This window comes from Fulmarus glacialis, unplaced genomic scaffold, assembly GCF_000690835.1.
Source record: "Fulmarus glacialis isolate BGI_N327 unplaced genomic scaffold, ASM69083v1 Scaffold49594, whole genome shotgun sequence".
NCBI classification, from domain to species: domain Eukaryota; kingdom Metazoa; phylum Chordata; class Aves; order Procellariiformes; family Procellariidae; genus Fulmarus; species Fulmarus glacialis.
Genome location: NW_009208358.1, coordinates 1 through 14,670, shown reverse-complemented (window position 1 = coordinate 14,670; position 14,670 = coordinate 1). Strand labels below are relative to the sequence as shown.

Below are 14,670 nucleotides of genomic sequence, written 5' to 3'. Positions count from 1 at the left end.
GTCCATTTGAGCCTATATTACTGTATGGTTCTATGATTCTGTATTTAGTTTCCATGTTGGATATTAGATGCATGGAAAAAAGTAAATGCAAAATAGTTGTTCTATCCTGCTCTGTATCACAGACCTATTCAATGAAATGGATCTACTTTCTAATGAAAAAGTAGCTTCTGTTATTTTACCAGATTGTTGGGATTTTTAAACGTAATGTTTGTTACAGTTAAGTTAGGTTATCTTTATATTTTAGAATTATATTTATGAACTAAAATTCATATTCTTGGTCTTAATTTTCTGAAGTACTCCGTAAATTACAAAATGAAGATTACTGAAAAAAACCTATTGTTTATTTATTTATTATTATTTAACATCCTCCTCAGATTGTATTCTTAGACTGAATTAAATCAATAAAGCCTCTTAAACTATCACAGACATCAAGGTAACAGGTATCTTCCATTCTTAATGCAGATAAACCTTTGAGTGGGATGAGTGACTTAAATTTTTGCTGGTGACAGAACAAAAATACAAGTTTGGAATTCAGATTCTGTTCCAAGCATGCCATTCACCTCTGAATTGACACATTTCTTTTATTTGAAGTTCTCTAAATAAGAAATTCATCCTGTGGCAGGCATTTGAAACAGAAATTTTTTAGACTAAATAAAAAGAAGTTACCAAATTTATAAGCATCAGGAAATGGATTACTGAAATGGGAAGTTTTAGACAAAAAATAATTAACAATGTTACCACCTACACTTGTAATACCATGCCTTCCTCTGTTTTCCTCAAGATATTCCAGGTCACCTCACTGCTCAGAGGACAAAGAATGTTTTAGGGTTTCAAGCTTACTCCACCTAAACCACTGAAGCCATTTGATTAAATGAACGGTATGAGCCATTCAGTAAGAATTAAAGATGTCTACTACACCACTTCTTGGAAAAATGCTGATAAGAGTCCAATATTTATAAGACTCAGTGGAATTTTTGGAGATTAAATCGCACAGCAGACAGGGACAAAACAGAGAAGGACTGGAAGGAAAAGTAAAGGTCTAAAGAAGTATCAGCAAGGTTTAGTAAATGTATTTCTCGACTAAATCTGGTAAAGGATTCCTTCTGTTTCAAAGTGAGGTATACTATACCGTACTTTTTACAACACTCTGAACAAGTTGTTCCGGAGACTCAGGAAGCTAATATTCAGGTTATCAGGAAGTTTTATTAACCAGCTAGTAAATGGCATAGTACTTCAGACTTTAACACACATAATTTTGTAGCATACTGCCATATCTATAGCCATGAACAACAAACAAACATATTAAAGCCCAAATGTTAATATCCTAGTGATTACAATATGTAAAGCCCGATCCAAACTTTAGTGGAAGTAATTTCGTTGACTGTCACAGGCACGGATCAGATAATTTTTGCACCGCAGCAGTGCTCAGAAGAGTTCATGATTCATTTGGCAAAATATTATTCCTTCTGATGTTCTTAAATAGCTGACCAGTTAGTGTGATCAAAAATATCTGAGAAAGGAAAAAAGGCGAGTTAAAACCAACAAAGAACGTGTTGATACGCACTCATGATGGAGTCAATCTGACTGTTAACCTGGCTCCTATGAAGGACAACACAGAAGGAGAATGATTACGACGTGCCTGAAGACACAAGCTGAATTCTCTGCTCTACCACAGGCTTGCTGTGTGACCTCCAGCAAGTCACTTGGGCCCACATCCACAGAAGTATCTTGAAATCGATTTCAAGTGGCACATAATTTAGTTAAGTATTTCAGTGCCCTATCAATCTTGGTCTTAACCTCTTGAATGGGGATAACAGCTCTTTCCCACCTGACAAGAAGGTGTCAATGATAGTACATTGAAGATCATGAGACACTCGTGTACTGCGCTAATGAGGATTAGGTGAGTGTGAATAAGAAACATCTTCATTACTGAACTGGCCCACTCTGTAGCTGGAATGTTTTTACTACATACCTCTGTGGGAAGGTACTACATATGGAAGAGGTAAAATAGGTCACACTTTTAATTCTCTGAGTAAAAATGAACTAATCTCATTTTCAACTTCATTTTAGATATTATCAAAAATCCTTCTGCCTGCTTGATGGTACTCAACCTTCAGGGTGTCTGTGGAGTGAACAGTCAATTCTTGTTGCCATTATTCATACAATTTTGTTTTGACATTGGAAGTTTTATTCCCTTTTACCCAATAAAATTTTCTCGTAGATATGTGGGGGGAGTGGTTTCACGATTTTGCATTGTTTGATTTAGCATATTCATGCACTAGGTTCTGTACAAATAGAGGACAAAAGAGGTCTTTTGCTCAACAGATTTTATATTCTCTTTAACTGCTTCCTGTCCTTGCAATGCTCTTTGCTTTCACAAGTCAGGTCAAACATTTCATTCAACAAACTTTGGACACCAACATCTGTGACGGTGCTTGAAAATATGGGAATTTGTTGGTAAACATTGCTTGATCTTACTTCTAATTAAAATTGATGGAAAGCTTTACAAAATTTTGGAGAGCGTGCCAAAGCCAAATGGCTCTGAATTTATTTTTACCCCCAGCAAAATATCAATATTTTGGTTAAAAGTACTCTTACCTGTATAATTAGCAGGCTGATAGTAATTGCAGTTAAGATCAAAACATTGTTTTCAAACCATGTATTTAAATATTCTTCACATCCCTAAGCAAGTACAGATGAACAGATTTCAAGAAAAATCATTTCAGCTTTTAAATTCATATTGCATCTTTGTAAGAAGATACTTTTAAAATATATAGAATAGAACTTTCTGCATGGTATGATGGGTTCTGATATTTACTTGCCAGAAAACAAATACATCAGTAATGTGTACTGCAGAGAGTTAGCTATAACATTTTAAAAATTAACTGAGCTAAACAGATTGTTCCTCAGTAAATCTGGTATTTTTGTATGGAAATGTTCTAGAGCTTGTGACTTAATCAAAAGGGAATTTGCTTTTGTGTGAGTATAACTGAGAGACTACCTTACAAGTAAATACTTGAAAGAGTATTTTCAAGTTTTCACTGATTCTCATACATTACGAATCTTGAAATGGATGTGCTTATTTTCCAGATCACAGTCTATTGTTATTACATTGCTTTTTAAAATAAATTATAGATTATTACATAGCTTAAAATAGCTATGAATATAATAAAACATATAAATAAATGCTTTCTATATTTTGAAGTGATCTTTTAATAATGACAAGGGTTTGTAGAAACAGGGAACAATTCCAAACCAATGAGGAAGACAATACCAGATACTATTTGACAACATCCTTTCTATTATTTATTGTCCCGCATTGTCAAGAAAAAACCTTTGCCCATTGAATTTTTGTTCTCATTGGATAGCCCTATTAACACTGGAGGGTTTATAGAAGTGCATAATATGTATTGCTTTGCTCCAGTTTTCTATTAGCAGGTGATGATATCTGATGGTCCTATGCAAACTGGTCCCTTGATATTAAGACACGTAAATGCTAACATGAACTGGTCTTGGGAAACACATCTCATATCAATGCCTTGCTCATTCCTCTTATCTTGTAAACTATTGAAGATGCTATGGAAACAGATAATACACACAGGTGGAGACGTTGCTAACATTCTGTAAGTAATGAATAGTAATTACTAGTGGAAAATGTACTGTATACTTTTCATATACTGTCACTTTCCATTGCCATCGTTGATTTGCACAGCATGAATTTTTGAATGCCAAGATGCTTACTAGTTCTTAAACCACTACTAAATATCCCTGTGATATTGATCTGTGATATTCACAACTTCTGTTTTCTTGAAATATCCTTAATTTAGAACTGCCTACATGACAGACACCTAATGAGTAAAAGGTCACTTCAGAGTGACCAAAGACAAAACAATGAATATTATTAATACTTTGGCATTTGTAAGCCAAGTCTTGGTGGAAAACATATTTTGTATATTTTTTCCAAAAACCATTTAGTAGCAAAAGTTACATTCTTCAAGACTTTTTTTATTTCTTACCATGCTGTATGTTGAACCCCTTGGGACATCACAAAACCATTTCTTCGGAGTAGATTTTATGCATGAACAGGGGATCTGAGTACTATTTTCCTTATTTTTATTCCTTTCCCACTGTGTGACATTGTATCTTCCACAGCATTCCATCTAGAATAGAAATGCTGTAACTTGTAACTCCATTCACGCAGAGGAATTTCCACCCCAACCAGTGCTAGCTATTTGATTTAATTGATTAAATCAGCTAGATAGATAGTTTCCCTCTGTATTCAGTAGAGAGAGGTTTCTGCAGGGGATGTTTCACCCTTCTGTATGTATAATTTCCCATGATACGCACTGGATAGTACAGGTTTAAGAAGGACATGATATTAAAATATACTTTTGAAAGGAACTTTCTTTTAGACTCTAAATTATTCTAGAACACATGTAAATAATAATAATAAAAAAATTGCAAACCCAAATTAAACCAAAACATTTTGACTATCCCCCTTAACCTTCCAAAGTAAGTTCAGTGTAGAAATTGTGTGTAAGCAGTAAGCTATATTAAGGACGTGCTCACTGTGAGGCATAACAAAAAGAAGAAAGAAAACAATACATTATTGGAATCAACATAATAAATGCTGTTTCATAATGAATGCAGTAAATGAGTACAGTTTTTATAAAACATATTTTAATAAATAAAATTAAAAACACAGACACTGTTTTACTCTGATCTAGGAACTTAAATAAGGACCAGATTTTGAAAACTTTTTTAGTTATTCCTTTGTCACTTCTAATGTTGTATTTGCAAAAATTCTCTACCGTTAGCCAGAGGAGGTCTTTAGAAAGTCTCCCTATTCCAACTTGTGTTTTAGCAGCAATTGATCTCTTGTGAACACATAGCTCAAACTCAAAGCACAAAGCAAATACTGTGTCCTGTTCAAATGGATTGTCAGCTAGCTCTTCCCAATAATCTATTTCAATACCAGTAACACAAAACCAAACCAAGCCATCAAACAGCTTGGAGAACAGAATTCTTGTCATGTAGGAAATTCAAGCAGTTTTTCATTCTGAATCTGGACGAAACTTCAGTTTTGGGCCCCTCACTACAAGAAGGACATTGAGATGCTGGAGCATGTCCAGAGAAGGGCAATGTAGCTGGTGAAGGGCCTGGAGCACAAGTCTTATGAGGAGCGGCTGAGGGAACTGGGGCTGTTTAGCCTGGAGAAGAGGAGGCTGAGGGGAGACCTCATCGCGCTCTACAACTACCTGAAAGGAGGTTGTAGCGAGGTGGGGGTTGGTCTCTTCTCCCAAGTAACTAGCGATAGGACGAGAGGAAATGGCCTCAAGTTGCGCCAAGGGAGGTTTAGACTGGACATTAGGAAAAATTTCTTTACTGAAAGAGTGGTCAGGCCTTGGAACAGGCTGCCCAGGGAAGTGGTGGAGTCACCATCCCTGGAAGTATTTAAAAGACATGTAGATGAGGAGCTTAGGGACATGGTTTAGTGGGCATGGTGGTGTTGGGTTGACGGTTGGACTCGATGATCTTAGAGGTCTGTTCCAACCTTAATGATTCTGTGATTCTAAATAGCTGTTTTGGGTTTTTTTTTGTGGGACGAAAAGTCTGCCATATTTTGGCTAAACAAAAGCATCTCATTTTGGTGTTTTGAAGAGTCAGTCCAAAATATACCGCTTCTAAATTGTGAAAAATTAGATAATTTAGCCAAAACTGTCCTTTCTCTGTAAAAACATTTAATTTCAATAACCCTATAAGTTCAGTTAAAAAACCCACCAGCTTTAAGCAGTACATTAAATTTTACGACGAATACATAAAAATCTAGTTCTTCTCTAATACTATTCATGATCTTAGGCTTTTTATTTTTCTCATGGCAGATGCCAATGATATTGAAAAGAGCTGAAAGCATGTAACACAAGACTTGAGGATGGCACTTTTCATTCAAAAGAGTGATTGATTACTTGGCAGATTTAATATAATTTTATCTGGCTTAGGTACCAACAGCAAAATATCCACAGGTCTTTGAGATACAATTTAAACATGCCCACCAGAGTAGGTGGTGGGTAGGTAGCTTTGCTGAAATCTGTGCTCCCACAACAGCTCAGTGAAACTGAGCTCAAGTATACCAGGACATAGTCTAGCCGCACCATTGACATAATGAGGTCACCATTAATCACTAGAGAAATCATAAATGCAATGAGAGAAGACTGGATTTTCGAAGAACAGATTTTAAATATACATTACAAATGTATTTGTAATCTTCAATCTAGACATACATGCTTTGTGAGTTATCTGCAATCATAAACCATCATCTTCAACATTTGTCAAGAACTGTAGAACTCACCTCTGCAAGAAGTCATACTAAAGGACTCACAGCTGGTCTATAGAAGCATATTAAACGATATTAAACTGTTAAGCTGTAGTGTTTGTAATTAAAAGCTCATGATGCAGAATTAATTTGAAGGGCCACTGGTCAAAAACATTGCTAACAACTTCCAAAATAATTGATCCCATACAAATGATGCTTTAAAGGACTTTTCTGAAAAAGGAAACAAATTACATGTTTCCAAGCCACAAAAATTATGATGATTAATAATTAAGTATGTGTGCTGAAAGTATTGATTTACAAGCTCATTTGAGGCTTTAAGCATTATTTCTGAGAGAGTCTCAGTGCAACACCTATTCAAACGCTCTCACGGTAGAAGCTCTGCTTTGACCTCATAGCATCTCTGCTTGTCCATGGTTCAGGTCAGTCTCGAGACCTAAGCAGACCACATGTTTTATGATATCTAGCACTGTTGAAGATATTAGGAAACCCATTGTTTTTTCAGCTGCAGTAAACTTCAGTGACCAGAACTGTCTGCTCCTACATACATTGACAAGTCCTTCAAAAGCCTAATCTCATCCACAATAATCCATACAACAGTAAGGAATCTGCACACCCACATCAGATACTAGCAGTGGATATTGAAAAATTAATCCTCTACTAAAGGTGTTGTTTTTTAAACTAAGTTCTGATTGGTATAAAAATGTCTTGGTTGATGCAATATTTTTGGTGGTGATATTTTGTGGGTTTTTTTTCTTACATTGTGCTGCACAGCATTCAGAATGTTCCACACAGGTTCCTGCTCAGCCAGACTCTCATTCCCGTATTCAGAAATAACTTCGTCAATTCTGTTGTTCCATTGATTGTGGACCTGTTCATAAATATTTATAGCATTTGGTATATGCATATTGATAAGAGTGTGGACGGATAGTACAGTCCTTGATCTTTTATTGATATTCAGGTTTCTTCAAGGGTTACTTGCAAGCAGCAGCATTCTAATCAATTTGCCAAATATGATCTAAGACATGTCATAGCCATTGCACTAATGGGAAAGTTGAAAGCAAAAGGGGAAGATAAATGAAGTCACCCAAATCACATACATAGCACAGGCAGACACAAGGTGATTAGCCCAAATGGAGCTAGAAGAACCAGGGAACATAGTTTAGATGCACCTGATCTGTCGTGAAATACTAAATCCTACCTCTCATACTTATTTTTAATAAGCACAGCACCATATAATAACAAGCACAAAACCAAAATTGATTCTACACCTAACGTGATACAAACTTGTGTGAGCACCATATAATCTGTCCAGGACATGTATTGCTTTGGCTTAGGGGAGCTAGCAGCTCCTGTTGGACCTAGATTAGGCATCTTTGCAAAGATTGTTAAAATACACCTTCAACAGTAATTGAAGCAGACAAGCTGATCACAGAGAGTGTGATTATAGAGAGTGTAGCAGGGAATACATGCAGAGGAGAACTCCTAGGCCACTGAAAGGTTTCATTACAAAACAAGAAAAAAATGAGGCTTCTCCAACTTATTCCCCTTGCTACAGCCATCCTAAAAACAAAATTCAGAAGTTTGCACAGTGAATGATGATGTTACCATCATTTATTATACTTCAACAACACTTAATTAAGGTTGAGATCAAGTGCAATTACAGTTGATATAAAATAAATGTAACTGCAATCTTTCAACCAATTTTCCTAGCACAAATAGCTGACTCCACAATGCGTCATTCCTGACAGTTCAAATCTTTCAATATGTAAAACCAACATATAAACCAGGGAGGACTCCATCACTATAAATTAACATTTAATGAATAAATCTTGATGATACAGATTCACTTTGACGGAGTAAAACTAATTTATTTGTGGTGTACCCTGTCTGAATAGCAGCAGGATTTGGAGAACTGTATGAAACTTATGAGACCAGTGTCATGGGAGGTTTTCTCAAACCACAGATTTTGGAATTATGGAATAGGGAAGCAGCCAGACCAGTATGGATTCAGTACAGATTACCTTCCATATAATACTGTGAGGAGTGCTCAAGCTATTGGAGTTGCTATATATAGAAAAATAAATGACCGAATAAAGTTTCAAAGCAGTACAGTTACTAGCGACAACATCTATGTTGGTATTTATTGTTGCTTCCTGTTGTTAAAAGCAAAGATACATATTCCTTATATTAGATCTCTACTTGGACCTAAAATACAGGCTCAAACAATAAAATTAGTAATCCATTAGCATATTTTGCATGCCATGATACTAATGACTCCTACTATCAATGCCACAGCAGATGTTATCGCCTGCTAGCAGACACAGGTCAGCATCTAACACTTTCTCCTACCTCTGCTGATGTCCAGGAAAGAGGGACTTTCTGGGTCATCCCTCAAAAAGGAATAAAGCTGTCCCTTACACTGTTGATTCCACATTCCTGAACAGGAAGAGTATGTTTTGTTTCAGAGGAGAAACTGGAAATATATTTCCATGCACTCTCCTTTACAGCTATTGAACCATGCTGAATTCCTCAGATTAAGTTTTCCACATCTTCTGCTATGCCTGGTCGACGTGTAGAATTCTCAAGCTCAAACAAATGGTGATACAGCATACAGTGAGAACTGTAATTGCAAGGAACTATTTTGAAATTATCATCAGTCCCACATAATTTATTTACATACCTCTTCTTTCTTCACGAATATCAGCACCGATATTGCCATCTGGGTAACAAACAACAGGATCTGAAAACTCATATACTGAAAAAAAACCCAAATTAGGTATAAACAGAATATTGAACATGTGAGCAATGTAATAAAAAGTTCCAGAAGCTCATGTAGAATCCTTCATGACTATTATTTAGAGTCATTCCAACAAAAACAAGAAATATTTTTTCCTGCAAACCCTCAGAAAGTGACATCATAGTCTAAGAGGCAGGCTTCAGGCAAAGCACAACTCACTGTTTTGGGCTTAAAGACAAAGCCATAACTTTCTTGGAAGTGAAGAACAAAAGCTGTTGTTAAGCAGCTGTGCTCCACTGAAGAAAACTCTTATTTCATTGTTTCCTGTTTGAATTATCATGGTACCTAAGTCTTACACCTAGTCAAGGACTCCTTTGAGCTATAAGATGCACAAATAAAACAAAAAGATAGTTGATTTTGTTCATTTTCAGTGAGACCAAATTTTCACCCACAGTATAAAGACTTTGTGATATTAGATACTTCCATGGAAGTTGGAAATGAGACACTTCTTTCTCTTTCATCATCTAATAAATTGTGAAGCAAACGCTACATGCCTAGGGCAGTAGCAGGAAGAAAGAAAGAACAACATTCCTGGTTATAGCACTTGGGCTCCTCTCACTGCTGTGCCAGTTGGTATTTGTAGTGCTTAACAAATGAATCAGTAGAACAGTTCTCTGTTCAGCCTTCACATAGTCTAAAACAGACTGCTCAAAAAGGGTGACAATAAACAAAAGACAAAGGAAAAAATGTGATCAAAGTGATCATAAGAATGTACAGTCACAGTGTAATTTTTCACAAATCGAAGTGTTCTTCCCTTAAAAAGCAGGAATAGTATATAAATATGGAGTATCCAGGTAGGTCTACATAAGCAACAGCTTTTTAATCATACTCTCTGTTTCGATATTGTAGCCATATTGTAGCTACTTGTGCCTTCAACTGCAATATTTTGTTGCAGGCTTTTCTTTATTTCTTCAGCACATTCTAAGGATGTGAGCACATACTGAGAGAGAGTTACTCTGCATAATTTCAATACTAAATTAATTTTAAAACCTCTAAGTTAATACATACAGTGGTTAAAATCTTTGCTGCATCAAACCGTGAGTGTTTTTTCATTGAAAACATTCATGCAGTGATATGGAAGGATCTTCAGTTTTGTCCAGGTTTCATTTGAGCCAGGACTTGATCTAAAAATATCTTTCTATCAGTAGATTTGTTAAGCACTGTATGCAGAAATCACAACATCAAGACAGGATCACAGTTTCCATGCACACAAAACTCTTCATTTTACGAGAAGGTTGGAGTCTGATTTACACTTACCGTAACTAGTAGACATTTGATTTCCTTAACACTTCCAAGGAATCCCACGGCTGATGTAAAAGTAATAACAGATCCAATTCCAAGTAACATGCAAGAAATATCTGTCACTAGCTGGTTCTCGCCTGAAGAAACTGTAACACAATGCATTCATAGTGTCACTTCTCTTTTTTTTTTTGACTTCCACTTACAAAACTTATTCCAGAAAAACAATTGAATCTTTGCAATGCCATTACTGAAAGGATGGAAATAGTAGAATGATAAAAAGGTATTATTATTACTTATGCTATCTACAGTCACAGAAAGAAAAATATGTATTTTCATAAATTCAGAGGATGGTTACAACATATGAGATGTAAACAGAATATACTCAGTTGAACAATGTGAACCACTCACAATGAAATCAGAGAACAATTACAAGTTTACAGAAATTTTGTTTGCCAAAAAATAGTAGCACACGTACAAATCCTACGTGGACATAGATATAGTTCTCATTAAATCCAGACTCAGATTCAGTGATATCCTCCCTCTTTGTTACTGGCCACTTTCCCCTTTCCACTTCAACCATTTTTGCATAGATATGGAAAGTAGCAGGGGTTTTCATTACTTCCATCTCAAATGCTTCATCCCAGAATTACTGTATTGGATGATTCCCATCCCACCAGTTGGGAACTGATGCTCCTTGGTGCAGACAAGGCAGACAACTCTTTAAGAGCACAGATGCTGTGACATGACCCAAAACTTACTTCTCTGTGAAACAATTTGACAGACACTCTGGGAAAAAGGAGTATCTATATGGAGAGGCCCAAGCTCCAACTTGTGTTCCTTCCACCCAAATATGCCCTTAAAGGATCTATAATCTTGTCAATTGCAGGCCAAATGCAGTCTGGTAAATTATATAAAGAAAAGATCAATAGAGCTGATTTATATTTCAGTGATTCATCTATAAGCTGTACACCAAGAGAAATAAATTGTATAAATTATAATAATATATAAATTGTAGATATACTGATATATATTTTCTCCTGTTTTGATAATCATACTGTCTAATGATGGGAAATACACACAACATAAAAAAATAACCTATGCATTTCAATCCAATGCTGCCACCTTGTGAAAAAAAAATTCTATAGCTGTTTCTGTTTATTTATCTTGCAATCATTTGAAACAAAAGAAAAATTCTATTTATACTCACATAACACACTGAATAAATTGTTTCTGTCAAAGAAAAGCCACAGGCCAAAAGTCAAAAGCATAAGACCCAAAGCCTGGAAAAAAAGGAGGATTATTGTTTTAATTCAAAACATTTTTAAAAAATTAATTTGAAGCTGCTAAATAAGAAAAAGAAAACAGAATTTTTACCAAGAAAATTCCATTGAAGACATTTAAGTAGTACTTCTGTACTAGTATTTTATCCATTATTTTCATTCTTCGGTTTTCAGTTTTGAATCACAGCTGAAAATACAATCATATATTCAGTTCAATATGAAACAGATACAACTAAGCCTATCAATAACAATGGGATTTATTTTTTTCAGATAATGTTTTATAAATTTAAACAGTCACCTGATACATTGAACAAAAAATATTGGCAACAGGAGAAGCATCAAGATGGTGTCTAGTCTCAATTGCCTCTAATGTTATATTGTACACATGTATTTTTTTGTTTAGCTTTTTTTTCTTCTAACTACTAAAGACATTTGGAGGCAGCACGTATGTAGGAAAATTTATATCGTAGAGATGGCAAGAGTTACACAGCCTGGCATACGCTTGTCCTTATATTCTTCAATACTCTTAGTTTACTAATTATTAAGGATACCAGCTGAAATGAAGAGGGAGAATCATAGTAAAGACCCTCCTTTGTCTACACGACCTGATTCAATTCTTGTTGAAAATAGCAGATACAGTCTAATGATTTCAGCATGATCCAGCACACAGTTCTAGCAAAGCGATGAGAGCTGTCAAACAGCGCTACCAGCTGTCTTGTACTAAACGCCGGAGTACGCTTTACACTTTTGAAGTGAATCTCCCAGTTACCCCCCCTTACCATTTTCCTCTAATTTTTGTTGCGGAATGCAACAGGATGTGGAAAGTTGAATTCCTTTCAAATGAAACTAAATCAAGAGATGCACTTCATGGGTCATCAACAGCAAGTGGGCACTCAGTCAATGGAAGGGCAAGCAGAGACCCTGCCCACAGCAACTGCCCATGAAATACACACAGAGTGTGCGTTAGAACCTGAGTACCAAAGGTATCGCCCTTGCAAACGCTTGCAAACCTCAACAGAACCGCAGTGAAGTCACAGGGGCATTCACATCTTGAGCATAGTTTAGCATATTTCAGCAAGGAAGACCCTTAGCACTGAAAACTCTCCGATGAAAGACTTATTTTTTATGTATCATTATTATTATTATTATCATCATTATTGGATACCATATCTTATGGACCTATCAAGATATTTGCACAGAGTGAAACTCATACATTTGTCTCCCACCTCATGTTCCCTTTCACCTGTCTTGCCTCTTCCGTAAACATACTCTGGCATTTTGGTCTGCCTGGCTTTGTGGTACAAGCTGAAAGGCGTCCAAGAGCAGTGTCAGAAGACGGTTTCTGCAATGGCAGCCTACTGCAGTTGTCCTACACTTCTCACGTGTAAAGCAGGCACGCACACAAACATGCACTGATGCGTGAACATAACCAGCATAGCCATACTCTTCAAAAAGTATTTTCTAATGCAAAGGGATTTGTTTGAAAGGAGTTGTTCTTGTCTTCTGTCAGAATTACTACAGACTGATTACAGTAAGAAGTTATGTCTTCTGTTATTTGTAAAACAGAAAAAAACCAACATAGATGAAGCCTCTGCGGTCAAAAAATATCTTGCGTTAACAACTTATTTTACATACAAAACATATGTTACATATGTATCAAATTTGTTGATTAGAAGAAAAGATTCAGCAAACACAAGCTTTGCCTGCCTTGTCAAGATCCTCATTGTCTGGATTATAAAACTTCTGTTGTTGAACCACAGAATGAAGAAAGCTATAAGCTTCTCAAACTAACTCCGCAGTGGATTTGGGTCAATAATGCACCGTGTAAACTGGATTGTATTAGATAACTGGTTTTGCACTTTCCCTGATGAAGATCCACTACTTTTAAGAGTAATTAAACTTCATCAGAGTTTTCAAAACCAGAATGTATTCAAACATTGGTGTGATGCACTGTTCTAGTGAAAAACCCTGAACGGTTACATATTTCACTTGAAAACTGGCATCTGCAATAGTTCTGTTGTAATAACTATGCGGTTTCAATGCTTTATTTTGAGCCATTTTAATAATAATAATTCAGTTTATCTTAAATTATCTATCTGAAAAATAGAAATATTACCTTTATAAAATGAATTTTGAATTACTTTGTTACTCCATAAGAAAATCCTTACCAGCTCTGAATATTTCCGTCCTACCTTAAAGAGCACAATCTCATAATGATACGTTTCTTCCTGAAGCCCAACTTAACCACAGAGTTTTCTTCTGTTGATCGGCCCTGACTTCCTGGTTACAGGCGACAGGCCCACAGAAATGTCTTTTATATTGCCAAAGTTGTTTGCTAAATGCATGACACGGTGCCCATGGTCTTCAGTCACCATGATCACAGCGTAACTCGCATTACAAAACAAGTATCAAGTGCACATTCAACTCAGTGCTTGAAGACTTGACCACATTGAAAATTTCACTGGTTACATGATTCTGTAAAGTACGAGACATGGCAGGGTGGATTTCAAATGGATGAGTTTCCATTGTTTTAAGATTTAAATGTCTTACTCATCCATAACGCCGGTGAGAAAATGGTAAACAGTTGCCCTTGAATGCAGTACTTTGCGGTTACCATCCGTAAGTCTTTCGGGAAGGTACTCAGTTTACTTTAAAGATGGTAGGAGATGGGAAAAACCCCTACTATCCTTGGCAGATCCTTCCTATTGCTCACAAAAGTACTCGTTTTCTATGTAAAGCCCATCTTTACCTTTCAGTTCTTATTTTTCTATTACACCTGTCTTTGCACCTTGGTATTCCTAAACAGATTTTAGGGACAGAAGCATTCCCTATAAATACCATTACACACCAAAATTGTATTGTCTGCACCATCCCTGCCCCGTATCACTTTTGCTGGACTGAATTGTGGGGAGTCTTTAACTCTCCGCCTGGACATTTTCTCCAGTTCTCAAATAATTTGCATGCGCCTTTCTCTGATCTTCTTTCCTGAACCATTATTTTTTCTTCCCGCAGGCAGC

The 14,670-nt window shown here is 36.1% G+C and overlaps 1 protein-coding gene across 1 annotated transcript; it reads right to left on the bottom strand.

Annotated features, from left to right (window-relative positions):
* Positions 1 to 1,435: 1,435 nt before the first annotated feature.
* Positions 1,436 to 12,920, bottom strand: TSPAN19 (tetraspanin 19). The gene is given in 9 exon segments (XM_009576445.1): positions 1,436 to 1,510; positions 2,599 to 2,682; positions 4,017 to 4,160; positions 7,092 to 7,202; positions 9,015 to 9,089; positions 10,389 to 10,519; positions 11,581 to 11,653; positions 11,748 to 11,840; positions 12,897 to 12,920. Coding segments are annotated over 9 exon segments (810 nt in total).
* Positions 12,921 to 14,670: the final 1,750 nt, after the last annotated feature.